The 21,376-nt window shown below is 45.7% G+C and overlaps 1 protein-coding gene across 1 annotated transcript in view; it reads right to left on the reverse strand.

Annotated features, from left to right (window-relative positions):
- Nucleotides 1–21,376, reverse strand: part of CDH1 (cadherin 1) — a 30,394-nt gene that overhangs the window by 7,263 nt on the left and 1,755 nt on the right. Inside the window, exons 3-10 of the mRNA XM_081202562.1 lie at nt 5,677–5,903; nt 5,370–5,513; nt 4,738–4,893; nt 3,354–3,498; nt 2,303–2,478; nt 1,838–1,966; nt 1,419–1,604; nt 988–1,232 (exon numbers count right to left, since the gene is read on the reverse strand). Of these exons, the coding sequence (XP_081058688.1) occupies nt 988–1,232; nt 1,419–1,604; nt 1,838–1,966; nt 2,303–2,478; nt 3,354–3,498; nt 4,738–4,893; nt 5,370–5,513; nt 5,677–5,903 (1,408 nt within the window). The remainder of the gene's footprint in view (nt 1–987; nt 1,233–1,418; nt 1,605–1,837; nt 1,967–2,302; nt 2,479–3,353; nt 3,499–4,737; nt 4,894–5,369; nt 5,514–5,676; nt 5,904–21,376) is intronic.

The raw sequence follows: 21,376 nt of genomic DNA on the forward strand, positions 1-21,376 counted from the left end.
ACAGTTCCTTCCAGTATCCTGGGCCCTAAGCCATAAATGGCCTTAAAAGTCAAACACCAGTGCTTTGAATTACACCCAGAAAAACAGATGAAATGCCCCTGCAACTGTTTAAGGACTAAAACAAAACCCCTGTGTTGCAATACAGAATCTGCTCTAATACAGCCATAACACGTGGCTAATAAGTATGGTAAATGTATTATTACTAGTAGTCAGAGTATAATCCAAAATTTGCAAATCATAAACATCATTATATAATGTATGCATAAGTCCATAAACAAGAAAGACTCAATGTAATGATACTTATAGACCAGTGCTCACTAACCAGTGTAGCCAACTGTTGGCTACACTGGTAAGTGAGCACTGGTCTATAAGTATCACATTTAGCTGAATAGATAATTTATTAGAAATTATTTGCTAATGAAGATTCATCTTCGAAACAGTTGACTTAATCCAGAAACACTGTTCTGCTTGTTTGCTGTTCATTACTGAATTCCACACGTTGGAGCACCCACCACTACAATACTGTTGGACATTATCTATTGAAAGGCATTCTACCTGCCTCGTGGTGTTCCCTGACAGCAATTCATTACATTGACTATTTCTTGTTTATGGACTTATACAAACATTATGTAATGATGTTTATGATTTGTAAATTTTGGATTATATTCTAACTACTACTAATAATAGTACTACTACTACTTATTAGCCACGTGTTGCAGCTGTATTTGAGTAGACTGTTTAAGGACTGGCAAGATGATGTTTCCAAGACCTGATCTGAGCAACCTTGCAGCTGCATTCTGAACTACTTATGAGCTTCTCCCTTGGCTTCTCCCTCTTGTACACACTTCCTTGGTCTTTCCTGTCCCCTTTAGCTATCTGACAGCGGAATGAGCTCTGCTCCTGACCCTTCAGCTCTGCCCTGAGACTCGCTCCCTTGCTAACCTGCTCACCTAGCACCCTTGCAAAGCATTCAAACCTTTCCTGTACCTGACCGTCTGCTTTTGATTTGTGTCGGGGTCCTGAGCGGTGTAGGTAGTCACCAGCTGCCCAGCAGGGAGGTCTTCAGACTTCGTCACAGACTTTTCAGGGGGGTTAAAGATGGGGGCTTCATTCTCATCCCTTACGTTGACAGTGATTGTGGCCGTGGATGTTGGGAGAGTCACTGAGAAGGGAACTTCATTCACCACAGTAACCAGAAGGGTGAAGAGATCCTTTGCCTCAAAGTCCAGACCCTGGAAAGGAGGCGAGAGAGAGAGAGAGAGAGAGAGAGAGAGAGAGAGAGAGAGAGAGAGAGAGATGATGCAATCAGGGGGTGTCAGTAACATCCACCTAAACACCAAGGCAAAGCATGAAGTCCCAGCAGCTTATGAGGCAGGAAGCTTAAGAGGACTGCAGCTCAAGGAGGGACTTCGGCTTACCTTAATGGTTGTCAGGAGACCATCATTGGTTTGGGGATCGGTAGCCACTTCAAAGTTTCCTTCCTCGTTCCCTTTCACAATGGTGTACTTGGCTTTCCACGCTACGGTCCCTGGCTGATCTGCGTCTTTCACCAAAAGCCTGGCAACCTGGAATCCCACCTTGTTCTCTGGCACAGTTGAAACGTACTAGAAGACAGAAGGAGGATGTTGACTTAGGCAGAGTGTGGCTTTGCCTTGCTGGGGTGCAGAGGCCCAGGTCAGTGGGATGCTATGATGATGCTATTCTGGAACTTCCCCAGGGCCTCCCCCTCCTTTTCTGGAGAAGGCAGGAGTTTGGGATGCAGGGACAGAGGATTTTGGAAGGGTAGGACACGATGTCAGACTGGTCAAAGAAGGTGTAGGAAAAGCCTCAACATTACCGTGAGTGGGTCAAATATTGGCTGGTTGTCGTTCGTGTCCGTGACAGTAATCACTGCTTTCCCTGTAGTACTTAAGCCTTCTCCTAACATGTCTCTAGCTTCGATGACCAGCGTGTACTGGGGGTATTCCTGAAAGCAAACCAAATAACCAAGTTATGTTAACATTACAGAGAGAGAATTCTCGATGTAGAAGGGGGGCGTGCCTGTGAAAAGATTAGCCTAGATTAGCCACTTCTTATCATTATCATTACAACAGTTAAACTCATACAACATAATAAGTGAAGAGGTGGCTTCAAATCAGCATTTGATCAGGTGTATACTAATCACTGCTTCCAAAAGGGTTTAAGTGCAAGTGATTCAGTGCAAGTGTGCAGACTTGGAAAGTGCTACAGGTGTACTTGATAGTGATTGACACCCACAAACACTGCCCGCCCCCGCCTGCCCGCTCGCAGCCAGGACATTCACCTCTCGGTCAAGGCCTGTTGTGATCACACTGATCCACCCTGTTTCATTGTTGATGGTGAACATCTGACTGTAGGGCTGCTTGGGCTCCTGGCTGATTATGAAGTAGGTGATGACTCCATTGTAGGTATTCACAGCATCATCTTTGTCCGTGGCAGACACTTGCATCACTGCAGTACCTGGGAATGCATAAAAAAACATTTGAGAAGCAGAAGCGGACCTGCCTTGATGCTAGTTAGGAAGGCAGAACAGATTCTGTCCCAGACAGCTATTAAAGACGTGCCAGTCTCCAAGTGAATTCAACTCACTCCAGAGTTCAGGAGTAAGCATCTCATCCCCAGCATCTCCAGGCAGGGCTGACAGTGCCTTTCCAAGGTTTCAGCATACTTTCTGTGCTGTCAGCAACCCTGAGCTAGGTTCCTAAGCCACAGAGCACCTGAACACAATACATACCAGTCTCATGCCAGTCTGCATGACAGCTGACGGGATCTGTGGGCTCCATTACCTGCTGCATAATCTCCGTAGGGAGGTGGAAGCACAGCTTGGCCTGAGTGGGCTTTGTAGACAATAAACTAGAGGGGGGCAGTGAAGTAGTGCCATGCACATAAATCAGGGTTGGGGAAGCCATGGACCCCAGGCAGAGTTGGACTCCATTTCCCGTCATGGGAAAATGGCCAGCACGGTCAATGGTCAGGAATGAGAGGATTTGCAGCAACTTCCCATAGAGGCTGGTCCATGGGGACAAATGGGGCACTGGCCCACAAATGTCTGTCTGTCCTCAGCTAGCCCAACCACTCTACCCTCCTTGTTAAATGCATCCATTCTGGAGGGTGAGGTGCAACTGGCTGCCATCTTCCTTCTCCTTTAGCCTCAGTGTTGCCCTTGTAGAACTCAGCAGGGCAGGGGGACAAAGCTAGAATTCATTGGCTCTGCCTCTCATTGACTGCAACCCTACCTACAATTGGGCTCACTGCCTTCCACCCAACTAGTCCCAATGGGCACCAGCCACCAATGGCCTTTACTCACATATATGCAATTATACAAGCACACCTACCTGGCTTGGCTCCTTCCGCTACAGATCCTTCAAAGACGCTCTGGGTGAAAATGGGCTTGTTGTCATTCTGGTCGCTGACCTTGATGATGATCTCCATGGGGTCCTCCACAGGCTGCCCATTCACAGACACAGCATGAGAGAAAAGCTGCAGAGGAGAAGCAACAAAGGGCCATTAATTCACTAGTATGGACACAAAAATAGAAAAAGTGCTCTTTTTCTATTTTTAAAGGAAGGAACCACAGACATAGAAAGTTTATTACTGTTCTCAGCAAAAGTCATATGATAGGGACAGCAGCAAAGGGTGTCTGCCAGTCCCCCTGTCACAGCCGCCTCCTCCTTTGCACCTTAACAGCTTCACTCCAAAAAATAGTAAGACTCAAGAAACAGGATGCCCAGCTTTTAACCCCTAAAACTTTACAGGTTTCATGAGGCTTTAGAGATATCCACCCAATATTTCAAGAGGAAATTTCACTACAAAGAAACTTGAGACAGCCAAGACACCTCATGTGAGTCAGGACATGCTCTCTCATTTGCCAAATGGACATCATATTCTCTGACTGAAAGTTCCTGAAGGACTATCTTCTCTGGTAGGGGAGTGAAAACAGGCAGGTAGGGGGGCCTTGTGGAAGGGCCATTGCTTTGCATGCCAAAGGACCCAGGTTCAATCCCCACAAGACCCTGCTACCAGTTAGGGCAGCTAAGACTGAACTGATCCTTTATATCCCTGCTCACTCAGGGGAGCCACTGCTAGTTGCACAGGTTGTCTCCACCAGATGCCTCATGTTAAGAACTATGGGACCTTCCAGTTGAGGTCAGAAAGGCCCCACCCCACCCCCACTGAAGTAGATGGAAACTTTTTATTCCAGCAGGCTTTTGAACTGAACTCAGATTTCATGCTTCAAACTAATTTTTAATCTTATTATACTGGGTCTCCTGTATACTGCTTAGATATGACCGCAATTAAGTGGTATAAATTATATGTGGTATAAGTGGTAAATTATAAGTGGTATAAGATTGAAATAAATAGATGTGCTAATAGTTTGATCCGTATAAGGCAGCTTCATATGTCTCTAATCTACAATGCAGCTTTCACTAACTTGGCAGCCTCCAAATGCTCATTGGAGCTGATGGCAGTTGTAATACAAACAATCTGGAAGGGGTCAGGCTGGGAGAAGCCAGCCCTAATGCAACACCAAACAGCTTGGCAGCTGCCGACAAACCTCTAGAGGGCACCCAAGGGAGACTTCTGTCTCACCTATGTCTTCTCCCATTCCTCCCACCCACAAGAGGAGCAGCACCCAAGCACTGGATGCTGCCAACAGCCAGCTCCAACCCCTGAAAGAAGAACCTGAAACTTGATCTTGAACAGTGCACAGGGACTCACCACGTATCTGTCCATATCTTCTCTGTCCAGTGGGCGGGTCACCTTCAGCCAGCCAGATTCCCTCTCAATGGTGAAGACTCCAACAGGAGGAGTGTCAGCCCCCTGCCCAGTGATGCTGTAGAAGACTGTCGTCTCTTTATTCTTATTAGATTGGATCTGGTGGAGAAAATAATCAAGACGATGACAGGTATTGAGCATTAGGTGGTCAAGGCTGGTTGAAACATGCCATATTCCTTTCCCTGACGCATGTCATATTGCTGCCCACCAACAGAGGAGATGCACCTGCAGCTCATGAGCCCAGCAGACAGCCTTCAATGATGCACAGCCCACAAGATGTAGTGATGGCCACTAACATGGATGGCTTTAGAAGAGTCAACCTATTGATGTAGGATAAGGGTACCAAGAGCTACTAGCCACAACGATTATGTTCCCTTCCACAGTCAAGAGGTAGTATGCCTCTGCATGGAATCACAAGTGGGGGTAATGTTGGAGCACTCATGTTCTGCTTCTGGGCCCATCTAGTTCAACCCCCAGTGACCCTACGACATTACCAACTTGGGCATCAAGGAAAGTAACTTAAAGGGAAGCAGGCCCCTGCAGGGACCCCAGGAGATGCTGCCACCTCAACTTACCTGCACCAGTTGCTTGGGGAAAGGACCTCTCTCGTTCTCAGAGCAAACAATGGGTGGGATGACCCAGTCTCTCTTCTGCCTCCTCAGGCCTGGGCCGGATACTGGGAAGGTCAGCACCTCTCCATGACCAAGGGAATAGGGCTCCTGCAAAATAAAAATAAACACACCTCTAGCTCAGCAAGGAATGAACAAAGCAGGGCATTTCATCATGGAAGCCTTGGTTGGTACCTCTGGAAGGCTCCCTGACAAACAAAGAGGGCAAGGGAGGCTGGCAAAGGAAGGAAGCTCTGAACAGAAGGCTCCATACCGCATGAGGATGCTGCTTGTGGGATCCATGGCCATGACTTCGCAGCGTCACCTTAGCAGAGTGCTTCTTGCCAGCCCCGTCCCAGGCATGGATGAAGAAGTGCCACTCGTGAACGTGGAGTTGCACAGGCCTTTTCACCACCACCACGCCATCCGAGCGCACCCTGAAGCGAGTGTCGTCCGAAGCGAAGGGTCGGTGTGTCCTTTCTGAGCATCCCTCAAAGTTTACTGCATGAAAGGGAGGAGAGAGAAAGATTGGGGAGGGGCGTCAGAGATTCAGCAATTAGGGAGTAAGAGGATGGACTGGCAGGTGGGCTTTTACCAAAACAAGCTTTCCCAAAGATGCTGCAGCCAGGGGGCGCTCACGCTCCAAACATATGGGCAGAGGAAGCACCTTTTCCAACACAAACAAGGTAAGTTTCCACAATCTGTCGCCACTCCCAGGGTGCGGACTCATCAACTGTGCACGCAGCTAGTAAGTGTTTCAGCTGCTCCAGTTTGGAAATCGTTCACTTTGGGAGAATGGTGAGAAACAGGCTAGCGGCTGAAGGGCTTGGTTGTGTGGCAGGTAGGGAGAGACACAGTTTGGGGCTACCCCTTTCTGCTTACTTAGTGTTAACGCAAATGTTGCAGACGACAGAAGCAAAAGTTATTGAAGCCCATGCAAGGCTTGTAGGAGTTTTGTTTCTCTCCCTCAGGTCACCTGGTCTTAACTTGACTACAGTGGTACATCGTGTTACATATGCTTCAGGTTACAGACGCTTCAGGTTACAGAGTCCGCTAACCCAGAAATAGTACCTCAGGTTAAGAATTTTGCTTCAGGATGAGAACAGAAATCGCATGGCGGCGGCGGCGCGGCAGCAGCGGGAGGCCTCATTAGCTAAAGTGCTGCTTCAGGTTAAGAACAGTTTCAGGTTAAGAACGGACCTCTGGAACAAATTAAGTATGTAACCAGAGGTACCACTGTACTAAGATTCCGCAAGGGTGCAATGCCCACAAGATGAGGATTATCAGGCCTTCAGGCTTTGATTTCTTTTCCCTTCTGTTAGTGACCACAAACAAATCCCCCAACAACACCCAGCCTGGAAAAAATACACATCCAGCCTGCAAGAGAGCAACGACCTTGGAGCTTGTCTTGGGCATTTTATTTTATAACATTAACCGATACTGATTGTTTCACTATTTCTATGTAAACAGCTTTGGGAGGGGCACTATGTAAATACCTTAAAGTAAATCAAGCAATTCCTTTGGAAGGCATTTCAGCCCTTGCTCTTTGTTGCTACACAGCAGTCCCCCGCTCGACCAGTATATACAGGGCAGCATCAGAACAGAAAGTGGGTTTTTTTGGTACTCCGGCCTTACATGCATGGACAAGACAGGGGAACAACAGTACAAACCTATGGATGTTTGCTCAATAGTAAGCCCCACAAATATTTAGTTTGCTAGCATCGTAGCACGGAGAAGAGGAGAAAAAGAAGGGTAAAGTGCAAGGCACAGGGTTAATTAAGCATACTCAGACTCCTGAGAGGTAGGCAAAGCTCTGCAGATCAAGGGAGCAGAACATGACCCAAGACAGTGAGTCAATTATCCAGCACAAATGCCAGAGCATCCTCATGGGTCCCAGGTCACTAATGGGCTTGGGAAGCAGCTTTTCTTCTACAGGCAGGGCCTTGAAGTGATTTCCACACAAGTTGTTTTCAGAGACTTTCCTGTAAGCAGAGCAGGGCAACTGTAGGGCCTTCAGTGTTTCTCCAGTACTGTATCATTTTCAGCCCTTGAAGGTGCACAAGCTCCAGAAATAACCTCCCACCCCACAGCTGCTTGCTCTCCTCCGCCTGGTCAGAACAGGAGAAGCAGGTAGGGATTCCTTTGCAGCTGTCCCAGCAACCCATAATCCAAGCAGATGCTGCCAGAAGATAATGCAAGGAATGAAGCAGAGGGCTTGCTCACAATATCTGGCATTCAAAGGCATACTGCTGTGAGATATAGAGGCTGGGCTACTAGGTATGCTACTACAACATTAGGTTATCTGCCATGAAGATGTAAAGGAGTCATTGAGATGGATGCTGAACCCCATTCGGTAAATGCCAAGAAAGTCACTGGTGTTCGATTGCTGGAGCTGGGCAGCTGCAGTGGCTTCTCTCACTAATATGAACATGGACAACGGTAATAGCAGAGGCCAAAACTGCAGAGGGATGCACTAATGCAGAAGGTGGTGGGAAGGGCCAGGCAGAAGAATACTGGCCATAGTCAGAATCCAGAAAAAGGCCTGGCCAAACCCCAGGAGCCACTGCAGGCTCTGGGCCCTCCTCCAAACCAGAGGCTGGGCAGTCCTGCAAAAGCTCACTGATGGGTAGGTCTGTCATGGTGACCTTTCAGGGTCAAATCCTTCTCTTCCAGACTGCTTTCCCCAAGCCACACACCCCACTGGCCTTGGTTCTCGGCATTGCAGGGAGTTGGCCTAGATGACCCTTTGGGTCTTTTCCAACTCTTTTTTATTATTATTGGGTTTTATAAACAAGAATGTTATACAAACAAGTTGAGTATACCAAGTTTTCTCATGTCATTTGCATATCACAAAAATAGCATAATGTGGAAAAATATCTACAACATACATTTCATTATTAGTGGTCAATGTATAAGTTCTTGGTTCATGAATTGGTTCAAACAATTAGGAAGAAGAAAGAAAAATGGGGAGTGGGGGAGTGGGGAATGGTGAGTGGAGTAGGGTGGTTATGCTTCTATTATTCTACTTAGTGTAGAGGGAGTTGTGTCAGTCTTACTTGTATGGGCTCTCTTACTATTCACTTGTTGTATTTCCTTGGTGGTGAGAGAGGCTGGGGGTGGCTTAGGGTGTGGTTGATTGTCTTTGGTTGGCTGTAGTGAGAATTGTTTTTGTGTGTGAGGGGTGTATGTATTTTTGAATCAGGTCTTTTTCAACTCTACAATTGCATGTTTTTACACTTCACAGAGCTCCCCTTAAGTGTCTTTCCCTGGCTGGAATATGTCCTTGAACTCTTGGCAATGCCTCTTGCTTGTCTGGGGGTGAGGGAGTGATGTAGGAAGCAGCCATCTGTGTATTTGTTTCTCCACCTACTTTTGCCCTTGGCCCCACCCACCAATGGGCATGTGGTCCCTGGAAAGTTTTTCAGAGGGGAAAGTGGCCCTTGAGCTGAAAAACATCTCCCGCTGTTGGCCTAGAGACAGTACTAAAAGCCGCAATATCATGCACTTAATGGAAGGGGCACTGCTTCTTGTGAACTGCGCTGAGATCTTCACATGAAAGTTGGTATATCAATTTTAAGAAGATGAAGAAACAAACATGGGACAACAGGGAAGAAGCTCACACAGCTGGCTGTTCTGATTTACACATGTACACAAGGCACAAACTGACTCAATCTGCAGTCTTTCAAGAGGGAGGCAGGGAAGCTACACTTTTGGAACAGAAAAACAGAACCACCCACCAGAAGTGAAAACTATTGCGGAATGTTGTGCAATAACCTGGAACAGCTGCACCCTCTGCATGCCCCAAAAAGGAGTTGGGGTTTTTCAGCTGCAGAGGCCATATGCCCTAAACACCAGTGCCTCCTTAAAGCAGCCCAGCTAGAACAGCTGTAGGATGCTGGACCTGATAGGAGTTGTAGTCCAACAACCTATGAAGGGTACCTGGCAACTTTAGCCAACAGGATTCCATAGATGCTTTTTTACTACACGCTAGCAAGGGCTGAGGACAGCTGCAGTCCAAAACATCCGGCGGGCACCAGGTTGACCAAAGCTGCTTTAAGGAAATGAAAGCAAATGGAGGAAGAAGGTTGAGAAACCACAGCATTAACAGCTTGACGTAAAATAAAATTTCCCATTACAAGAATCTGAAGTTGTTCCCAGCATTAAATATGCACGATTAAGGATGAAAAACAAATATCCACTCATTAACTAGAAAGTAGCAATGACCACCCTGCAAAGCTGCAAGAGCCATTACAAGGAGCTGTTGCCAGTTCAGCACCATCACTCTCTTTATTAGCGGGGCAGCCCTTGCAGGTGAGGCTGGCAGGGCTCACCTGCTCTCCCATCTCCCAAAGAACCACTCAAGTTCCACAGATCCAGAAGCTGTGGACTAAAACCGCCTCTGCCCACATCCATGAAAGGAGGAAGCGATCAGAGTTTAGCATGCAGAGTACTACCAGGAGCTGACCTGTGGACAAAGTCTACCGCAGTCACAACTGGCAAGCAGGAAGCTCGTGCCACGTTTGACTGTGGGCTAAGCAAAGAGGCTGCAGAGGGCCCCGCAGATGCAGGCATAGTACCCTACAAAGGTATGCAGGCAAGAGCTGCAATGGGCTGCCAACAAGGCTCCACTTGCAGCTCAAGCTCCCTTCACTTTGCTACAGCCATGACATCCCAAATCTTGATTGTAACCAGCAGAATTGGTTGGTGCCCTGGTTTTACTGGTGGAGGGAGGTGATGGGTAGCATCTGGGATTTTTTTGCCTCCGGCACCAAGACACTCAAGGGCAACTTTCCCAAAAACTTTGGTACCCTCCAGATGTTTTGGACTACATCTTCCATCAGCCCCAGCCAGCACAGCTGTTATCCACCACCCCAGACAGAGAAAGTTCTGCTACCTGTGAAGTTGCAAACTGGACTTGGGAACATCCTTTGCTATGCAAAGCAGGTGCATCATCATCATCTTATTATTTATATACCACCCATCTCTCTGGGTTTCCCTAGCCACTCTGGGCAGCTCCCAACAAAATATAAGAAACTCAATAACTATTGAAAACTTCCCTGAGCCCACAGCCAGGCCTATTTGGGGGTGCTGCTGCTGGGGATGATGATGGTTATTTCCTTTCTTCTTGGAGTCAGCTTCCGAAAGAACATCTTCCTTCACCATGTTAACCCTTTTCTAGATCACATGTATTACAAAGATACTTTGGGCACCCTGGAGAGAGCTGTTCTGCCCCAGTTCCTATTAAAGGAATGGAGGCTTGTGGGAAGGACAAAGTGGATTGTGCCAGTTGTAGATTTTTCCAGGGGGAATCTCAGTCATGTGGCTTGTGTGTGTGCATGCATGTGTCTTTGTGTTCTTTCCCTCTGCCTCTGGGAAGCTTCTCCTTGCTGGCACCTTTCCTTTCTTTTTTCTACAAAATGCATTTCTCTTACAAAGGTGTGGCTGTTTTGAGGGACACCTGAACACTCCTTTCCCAGCGCTGGCAGCACCCCAGCAGCTTCCCGGTTGGAAAAAGATTGCTGCCCCTGGAGGCACTCAGGACCAAGAACCATCCCTTTGCACGCAGACATGGCTCCAGAGCTAAGCCTGGGTGCTAGGCAATGATGATAGACGACATATGTGATGGATGGCATATTCAGCATCAGCTTTGAATGGACTCCACTTTGCTCAGAGGAAGAGAGCAGCGCTAAGCCGGTTCCTCCAGCTGCCCTACTTCTGAAGCAGAGCACATTCCTACTGAGCCATGCCTAGGCAGGATCCGGCAGGCCCTGAATCAGCAGCTGTCACCCTCCCCACCCAGTGGCTCCAAGGACGCACTACGTATAGTCTGCTTTTGCTAGAGGGCGTTAAAAGCAACACCAGAATCCCAACACAGAATCTGTCCCCATGTTTCTTGGAACATCCAGGCAGAGAAAAGAAGAAAGTAGGGGAGTTGTCATAGCTCAGTGGGAGCATTGCAGGTGGGAAATTCCAAGTTCAATCCCTGCCTGGCAGCATTGCCAGGTTCAAGGCACAATAGGGCGGGAAGGTGATGGGAGAGAGCCTCCTCTGCTAGAAACCCCAGTCAGAGGAGACAGTGCTGGGTTGGACCAACAATTGGACCTGAAATAAGGCAGCTTCCTCTAAAAAAAGGGGGAGGGGAGAAGGGCTGCTGTTCACTGGCAGAGCAGCTCATGCAGAAGCTCCCATGTTATCTCCATTCAGAAGTACATGAGCCAACACATGAGAGGTTCCAAAATGCATGCAAACCCCTCTGCAAAACAGCCAGTTTCAAAGCTTTCCCTCGAACTCTGTGCCCCAAGATCAGACCATACACTGGCCTTCACTAAGCTGCACAGCAAAGCCTGCATGAAACAACATGAAAGCATTGTCTGGATCATCTGCAAAGAATCCAGAAGCATGTTTTTAATTAACAAAATGTATGGTCTTAACTGAATTTATCTATGTGTGTGGAGAATATGGTGGATCTTAATCATGATTCTCATATTCTCATGAATATTTTTAACAGGTATCACACATTGTCAATTGGTAATCTGTCGACCAAGGGCACCTGCAAATATGGCTATGTTTTGATAGGGATTGCTTGATTGTGTAGTTTGATTCTGGGTGCTTATATTTTACTGCTTGCATAATGGTTTTTATACTTGTAAGCGGTTTACAAGCCAATTTTGGCATTAAGTTATTAAATTTATTATTAAATAAATTATTAAATGAATAAATGAAATAATGTTCTACTAATATGTGCCTTTCAGGGTTTGCTGAAGAAAAATATTATTATTATTATTTACTAAATTTGTATGCCATCCTGTACTTGTAGATCTTAGGGTGCTTCACGGCATAAAAATACAATATAAAAGTATGGGCATTTGTCTTCTTTAAAATGAATAGGGTTGTTTTTTTTTTGTATTTATATCCCAGCTTTTTCTCTAAGAAGCCCGAGGTGGTGTACATGGTTCACCCCTCATTTAATCCCCACAACAACCCTGTGAGGTAGGTTTGGCTGAAAGGCAGCGACTGGGCCCAAGGTCACCCAGGGAGCTTCATGGCCAAGTGTGGATCTGAAACCTGGGTTTGTATCATGATGTAGCAGTGAACAAATTCAAAACCAGGCTTATAGGGTTCTAGTAACTACAAAAAATAAAAGCAATTATGAAATCACTACCTAAAAGGTTTTTTTAAAAAAATTAAATTAGAATATTTTTATGGATATATACATCTTTCTTGCAAAATATGTCAGGCTGTTTCCAATGTTAGTTCTATTCTGAGTTGACCCGTTCAAATTAATGGACATGACTAACTTAGGTTCCTTAATTTAAATAGGTCTACTCTGAATTTCATAATTCTGAAATCCAGAAAGGCAAAAGTTGTGAAAGAAAAGCATCTGGGCATCAAAACACGACAGCATTATTTCCTCCTCAAAAGGGAGCAATTTGGAAATAATTACACTGAAGAAAGAAAAAGAAGCCTATGGTATCTTCATGACACCAGCATCCATTTAGGACGGAACCCCTTAAGTGCTTAATGGAAGGAGAGCGCCCCTGTTTCCCTATAGACACTGAAGTGGACACCACAATAGCAGCACAACACACAGGTCTAATTAGGTCTGGGCACCTCAGGATGTTTATGCCTCAAGCAGCTGCCCCACAACATCCAAGGGAGGCTACTCCATTATGACCCTTGGCAAGATGGGGTGTGTGTGCCCCACTGCTCCCCCTTCTCTCAGCATCTTCCAGACTGAATTTCTCTGCTGTGAATGATGGATTTGCAAGAACAGCTGGCTTGACCTTGAATCTCAGTCCATTTTCTCAAAACAAAGTCTGGAGACTCGGTGTGGATATTTTGGCGGGGTGGGGGGGGCGGAGAGAAAAGGGAGCAGCCATGGCATACATTATCAGGGCCAAAGTTCCCATACCTCTACCCCACGCATGAAATAAAGACCTTATCTTCGATTCATTGAGGGCTAAAATGACTCACTCTTCTTTGAAAAAACAAACTTGCTTCTTGGGCCTTCTGCTGCTCTGCTCAGGAAAAGAGAATGAGGCATTCACCGAGTTTTAATTCCTCTGGTATGGAAAGAGAAAGCCCCAGCAAATAATAGGCAGCAAGAAAGCAGACCCATGCCCCTGGTTGTGGCTTGTTATCAGCTTCAAAGAACACCCACACCCGAAAGCATTAGCTGTGGCTCCTGACTGTAAATGTCTGAGAAACCAAGAATTCTTTCACACAGCACCAAATACGGGTAGCACCACCCTGGAGAATCCCACTCCCTGAGGAGAGTCATCTCCCCATGTCCCCCAGCCCAGAAGACGACAGGACCAAAACAAGACTCCACTTCCCTATGCACAAAATTAACAGCTTCCCATATTATTTATTCATTTATCCAATGCATTTCTATCTCTCCTTTCTCCCAAACTGGGATTCAAGGTGGTTTACAACATATTAAAAATGTCCTTGTACAAAGTAATAAAAACGAGTCAAAGTAATAAAATCTAGCTAAAAACAATCATTAAAATACAATAAAGCATATTTAGAACCAGCACTAAAATACCAATCATTCCAATAGCAGCACAGTGGTCAACATCACCTGCACCTAGTTTCTATAGGCCTGTCTGAACAGGAAGGTCCTAAGCGCTGTGGTCTAAACCACTGAGCCTAGGGCTTGCCGATCAGAAGGTTGGCAGTTCGAATCCCTGCGACAGGGTGAGCTCTTGTTGCTAGGTCCCAGCTCCTGCCAACCTAGCAGTTCGAAAGCATGTCAAGTGCAATTAGATACATAGGTACCGCTCCAGCGGGAAGGTAAATGGTGTTTCCGTGCGCTGCTCTGGTTCACCAGAAGCGGCTTAGTCACGCTGGCCACATGACCCGGAAGCTGTCTGCGGACAAACGCCGGCTCCCTCGGTCAGTAAAGCGAGATGAGAGCCGCAACCCCAGAATCGTCCGCAACTGGACTTAATGGTCAGAGGTCCGTTTACCTTTAAGCTGCTGGTAGAAAGATAACAAGGGAGCAACTCTATCCTCTCTTGGGAGGGAATTCCACTATATCGGAGCAGCTACAGAAAAGACTCTCTCATGTCACCACTAACCATGTTTCCGATGTTGATGGGACCCAGAGAAGGTGCTCATCTGAGGAACATGGCACCCAGGCAGGTGCAGAAAAGGAGAAGTGATATTTCAAGTAACCCAGGCCCAAGCTATAGAGGGCTTTATATGTCATAACCAGCATCTTGAATTGTGCCCAGGGGAAAACATGCTTCCTGTATCCAGCCCCAGTCAGCAGACTGACTGCAGCATTCTGGACCAGTTGAAGCTTCTGGACCAGTTGAAGCATCACTGTGGCCAGATCTGGCATCTCAAGAAACAGACATAGTTGGTGCATGAGCCATAATTGTGCAAATGCACTCCTGGCAACTGCTGAAAGCTGGATAACAGGTTCAAGGCAGAATACAGGAGTGCACCCAAATTGCAATGCTGAGTCCACAAGGGGAGCTGAAGCCCTATTCCCTGATCGATCTTCCAACTGACCAGGAGTACCTCTGTCTTAAATATCAACTTATTCACCCTTATCCAGTCCGTTATTGCCACCAGATACTGGTTTAGAACAAAGACAGCTTCCTTATAAGTTGGGGTTCTGCCCATCTCTGGAGCTCAAGCACTTAATACAACCAAAGTGGATCCAATAAGATCTCACCTGGCATCTGTTGGGACGCCAACTTGTAGCATCAGCTGCTGCATTTGAACCATGCATATCTTTGTGGTTAAATTCTATACTCAATGGCAAAAATGCAGACTCCGTCATCTGAAATGGTCGGTGAAGGAAGAAGGACAGACAGACTGTGCGACCAGACATGGTTGCCCCACTCTCCTCTTGCATCGAGACACAGGCTCTGTGTTTGAGCAGTGACATCACCCTGGAGTTTCGCCATGACTCTGAAACTCACAGAACAAGTGTTTCACCTGAAAACTGATTCAGGTGGCTGTCATATGTTTGCACACAGACAGAAATTCAGTGGGTGGAAGTGAGCTATCGGGGGCTTGGAATCTGACGCTCTCTAGCCTGGGAAATCAGTGACTCTCTCCAAAGTCACATGAATCCATTTTTTTTTTTGGCACATGTCATTCCAGATCAAAATCAACAAGGGAACAAAGCAAAAGGGAGGGCCAGAACCTCTCAGGGGATTCGAGGAAGCTCACTGGACAGGTTTCACTTTTACACTCCAGGACTATTTTGTTCCTGCAGAAAGGACCAGGAATGCATTTTCCTCTCCTCTGAATCTAAGACACAGTTTTAATCTGAAGCTGCTGGTGGGGGGAGTTTGTCATTTGAGCAGGGCTGAAACTTGCACCAGGGCAGGCAATCTGGCTGGCCAGGTGAATTTTTCAGCCCCAGAATCCTACTCGAGTTTTGGGGAGTTACTGCCACCTTCTACTACTTCCTGGGGGAGCACACTTTAGTGCAAAACAAACAGGGTCAGCTGTAGTCGATCAGTCCCTTGATTAAAAAAAAGGGGATAAGTTTCCAACCCAGTCAGATAAGTTCCTCAAAATACAAACACTCTCTCTCTGTGTGTGTGTGCGCGAACAGGGCTCTTTAAATCAGCCAGTGTTACAGCCCTGAAGCTGAGTTTAGCTCCAGCTGGGTGACAGAAACAAGGAATGGCTACACAGACAGAGACACACACCTGCTGAAAAAATGCACACAAGAGAGATAGAGAGATTATTGCCTAATTACAGGCCAGTTTGTTAGGCCTGCGGATAGCCCTTTGCTCCAATCAAGGGCCTTTGAAGTGCAGCACCTCTGAGGATTAGCAGGGCTGGGGGATCTCACCCTATCATCAACCCCTGTCTTGGCTGCCACATCTGAAAGAGCTCTGCTAAAGGGCTGCCCAGGTGCACCCCTCTGGGGCTTAAGTGCTACTTAATTTGAAACCCTGTGCCCAGCCAGTGTGTGCACCAGATCCCAAATAGATTAGAGTTTGCTTGCTTTCACCTACTCAGTGAAAGGAGAGAGAATATTGTGGATACCACATCCACCACCCCAAAAAAGATCATAGCTCTTCGGGGAAAAGCTCAAGGTGATACAGAATTATGCAAGCTTTTAAGTCACACAGACTTCATCAGGCAATTGCCCATGTACATCTCAAAGCTTCCACATACTCAAAGCTCAAATACTGGCTTACCTGTTTTGTATCTCCACCCTGGTGGAAACAGTGCAGCCCACTGCACAGAGCAGCTGCTGCTGCAGGGGAGGCACTGAGTGTTTTGCCCCAGACAAGAACAAAGGGACACTGTCCATATTTATTTCCACCAACCAGCAAATACAAAGATGTCTGGAGGAGAAAAATCCAGTCCCCTCTTACCAAAAGGTCTCCTACAAGGAGCAATAAACCTTTAGCTACTGTTGTCTTACAACTTTTGTTGGAGGACAAACTTAGAACCCAGCCTCATACTTTTTCACATGCTTTGAAATACAGCTTCCAATAGCCGTGGCCGATGTGCTGGCTGGGACTGGTGGAAGCTGTAATCCAAAACATGTGAAAGGCACCAGGTTGCCAATTACAATTGGAAAACAAAACATACATTTAAATATCATTTGCATACACTGATTTATATGCAGAGGTGCACATTTTTAAAATTCCTAACTATAATTTAGATAGCAATACACGATTGAAAAGGCTCTTCCCCCTTTCTTCCATATGTGGTGGATATGTAGGAAAATACAGGTATTCTGGGAGAGTATACATGCAGAACTGCAAAAAATGCTAAAGATCTCTTTCAATAAAAAACCAGAGGCCTACCTCCTGGGAATAACAGATTTGGATATTCCACAAAAGAGGAAGGGTATCTTTTTATATGCGACGGTGGCAGCAAGAGTTTTGATCGCAGCAAAATGGAAGAGTAATGAAATCCCCTCTATTCAAGATTGGATCCAAAAGCTGACAGAATATGCTGAATTAGATGGTTTATCAGAAAAAATAAAGAATAAATCAAAACAGGAATTTGTTTCTAAATGGGAGGTTTTTAAAGAATATCTGAAAAATAAATATAGTAGTTTAAATTCTGTTGCAGCATTCGAGGAACTTCAGTAATAGTTGTAAGGTAGATATAAGAAATTAGATTTAATGAGAATAAGTTTAATTATGAAAAAAAAAGTGTATTGGCAATAAGTAATATGAATTTGAAGTATGGAATAGACGGGAGGTTGGGTCTTTAGTGTTAAGACCTATAGATGTTTTATTGTTTGCTAAGAATATTATGTGTCTATGGTTATTTTTGTAATTTGTGTATAATTTGGTATTTGTGTTTTTTGTTTGTTTGTTTTTCTTGTTGTATAAATAAAAAATGAAAATAAAAAAACGAAAAGAAAAAAGAAAAGAAAAGGCTGTTCCCTGGGTGCCCTGCATGCCTGTTGTCTGGATGCTCACTGTTGAGGAAGGGCTGTGGCTGAGCATCTGCTCTGCATATAAAAAGGTCTTGAGTTCAATGCCTGGAAGAATCACCTCCAGTGAGGAATGGGGAGGTTCCCTGCCTGGAAACCTGGACAGCCATTGCTGCCAGTCAATACTGAACTAGATAGGCGAATGATCTGAAGCTTCCAGCTTCCTACATCCCTAACTTCAACTGGACAGCCTTTCAAAATGGGTTCAGCAGTGGACCTTTATCTTGGGCAGCCTTATCAGGAGTTGGCCAAGGCCAAGGCAGTGAGCAATAAGGCTCTAATTCACCCACAAATACCTAGACAGATCTTTCAGGCGCCATCTGGCAAAAAATGCAACTTCACTTCCATGGAGCTTCCTAGATTCCAGGGAGAGTTTGGAGTGTTTTCCTAAATGTAACTGTTTCATTATGTGCCCTTTCATCAAAGTGGGAGCCTTAAAAACCTCTAAAGTGGTACCATTTGGCTCAGGTCAGCATCACAGTATCTCATGCAGGTGACTCTCAACTTTTTATATGCAGTTGACTATCAACTTATGATGGGGTTACATTTTGGGGAAAGCACCTAAAAACAAAACTCATGTATAGTCAAAACACATTGAGTTCAATGGTAGATGGGATTGTCAAAGTCTCCCCCCCCCAGATGCCTGCCCGCTTTTGAGACCCCTGTTTATTTATTCATTTTAATTTGCCAAACACAAATGTGCTGAATGTGCACCAGTTAAATGTTCCTGAGCTGTGAGTTACCTGTAAACACTTTGTATAGTTCTTTCAAGTGCACAAAGTGCTTTGCAGGCACTATACAGCAACCCTATAAGGTAGATCAGTATTATTAACTCCCCCAATATTGCAGACAGGGTGACAGAGACTGAGCGCACTCTCCCATCCAACAGTTTCTAGCCACTGGTATACAGATACATACTGCCCAAGGCAGCCTAGTGAGTTTGTAGCAAAGCTGAGGTTCAACCAGATTACTTCCTTGGTTGCAGCCCAGTCCTTTCACCACAATGCCAAGCAACTCTCACATTTGTTACCATAGCAGGAAATCACCAGCACTGACTCACTGGCAACAACCCCCAAAAGCCTGTGATAAGCAGTTCAATTGTGGGAGGCACAAGTGCAATTTACACACACACACACGCACACGATAACCTGACTCAGCTTCCCTCTAATTTTGCAATACAAAAACAAGCAGGAAGTATTGCATACATATTCACACGCAGAGGCATTGTGTCATCATCGGTAGGACACCCACTGTCCTCCTTAACTGGGTGGGGTGTGGGGGGAGAAGGTAAAGGGCAATCAAGTACATCCAAATAAGTAGTGATATCCTTCTATGTCCTGATGAAGAGTTCTGTGCAATTCAAAAGCTTGTAGAATCCTCCACTAAGTAGCACCATAGTATGGCACTCACTCACTTTTAAGCATTGCCTGGTCCTGCCAACTCTGACTGGCAGTGGTTTCCCAAGGTTCTTCCTAGCACTACAAGTTGGCAGTGCCTGCGATTGAAACTGGTACTTTCCACTTGCAAGCAGGTGCTTTTCTACTGAGCGCTGACTGCTCTTGTTCCAGGATCAATACAGCAACTCTTGCACCCTGCACTAAGATGGGCTAAAGACCATGTTAATGAACAATATGCCTATAAACAAAAAAGATACACCATTCTAGCAGGAAGTGGGCAGTTGTTATTTACATGCCTGGCTGCTAAACGTCCAGTGTTCTGCCATCAGCTATGCCAATTGTTGGTTTCCTTCAGGACTCTTGTGCCTTTTAACAGCCTTTACACTTTCACAGTTAACCACGAAAAGGTTTCCGATTCTAGAAAAATGTTTCAGAATGCCCGAGTCTCTGGTTTGTTGGAAGCCAATAAAATATTTTCTAAGCTCATGTCATTAGCTTCATTGTGATGATGAGCAATATGTGCATTTATACAACTTTCTCTGCTTCCCCCTCTGCCTTATCCAACTTAGCACTAAGAACGAAAATTAGTATGTCTCTCCCTCCCACTTTGTCTGCATTTTGAGACAAGTGTGCTAACTCCACTTTGCAGTTAAGATCAACTGCATTGGGTGTGTACCACATTCTTGCCAAGAAACTGAGTCAAGTTTAGCTTGCTTACCTGAGGCTTAAATCTGTCCCTTTAAAACCAGTTAATCACCACTGAAAAAGGGAGCCCCTTCCCTTTCACAGGAGCAAAGAATGGCCTTCCCAAGTCTAGATGTTTTGGACTACAACTCCCATCAACCCCAGACAGCACAGGGCAGCCAAAAACCTGCGTTGCACAACGTCTGTGAACACTTTGATCCACTGTCCCCACATTCACTAATAGTGTTGAGAAGAATGGATTTTAGTAACTGGCAAGAAAGAACATGGGGAAGGGCAAGACTTTCAAAAGCCTCTTTTTTAAAAGTCTTGACATTACTAGTAAGATCTGTTACTTAAAAGTTTGGCTGTCTTAAGCTTTATTTTATGAAATGCCAATAATAAAAGCTTCATAAGCATGATGGTGATTATTATTTCAGGGGCCTGGCTTTGCATTCAACCAGGGTAAGAGGACATGGAGAAGAGGAGGTCAGGACATAGGATAGCGACCTGCAAAGCCAGCTCAAATTCAGGATTATTTCATGATCACCAGCCAAGGTCAACGGTCAAGAGCCAATCTTTTTCATAGCAGAACGGAAAATAAGACTCCAAGCTGATTCCATGTGAAACAAGGTAAATGATTCACAAAGGATTATTGACATGGCCCGCAGCCCGCCTCGTCATGCTAACGAAACTACGATAAGCAGAAAAGCAGGAAGCCCCTGATTGGGCTGCCAGGTAACCAGTCAAGAGCGATAGTCAAAGTTCAGATGAACAAACACAAGCAACACACCCAGCAGCTGCGGGTTGGAACAAGTCAGCGTCTCTCTACCATCAGGCTCCACCTTGAATCGCTGGAGGGGGAAAGGGCAGGTTTGAAGCTACCTGAACTTCTTGTTAACACTTTGGTGGCTTAAAATGTCTCTTCCTGTCTCTATAAACTACTTAGGTTTATACCAAAGGACTGAAGAGCAGTCTCCTCCAGTCCAGTCACAAGCAGACAACAGCAGTGCTTCAGATTAAGGGGCAAAAACCTGGTACCACTAACTTGCCCCAAATATGAGAGCTTCAGAGCTTCTTAGGTGGCAATCTGCGCTCCCAGCTGGACACATATTCATATGCAGCTGAGCTGAGAGTCTAGATTCACCAACTTTCTTCCATTTATCATTCATAAACATGCACTTTTTGTGCTTTGCAGAATAGCCTTTTCATTATCCCTATCACCTTGAAAGGCAAGTTGTTATACCCATTTTACAGAAGAAAGAATAGCTTGCCCAGCAGTCAATCAGTTTCCCCTTACAGAAGGAGGAAGTAATCATCCAGTGAATCTACAAGTGAGCCAAAGCCCAGGGCATGTAATTTCTGTTATTATTTGTATTTACCTTATGGCTGCTACAGCCTGTTTTTTCTCAGAGGATTGTTCACACTTATCGGTTGTGAGTCATCCTTTGCCAGAAGAA

This window comes from Podarcis bocagei (genome assembly GCF_964188305.1).
Source record: "Podarcis bocagei genome assembly, chromosome: 7".
Taxonomy (NCBI): domain Eukaryota; kingdom Metazoa; phylum Chordata; class Lepidosauria; order Squamata; family Lacertidae; genus Podarcis; species Podarcis bocagei.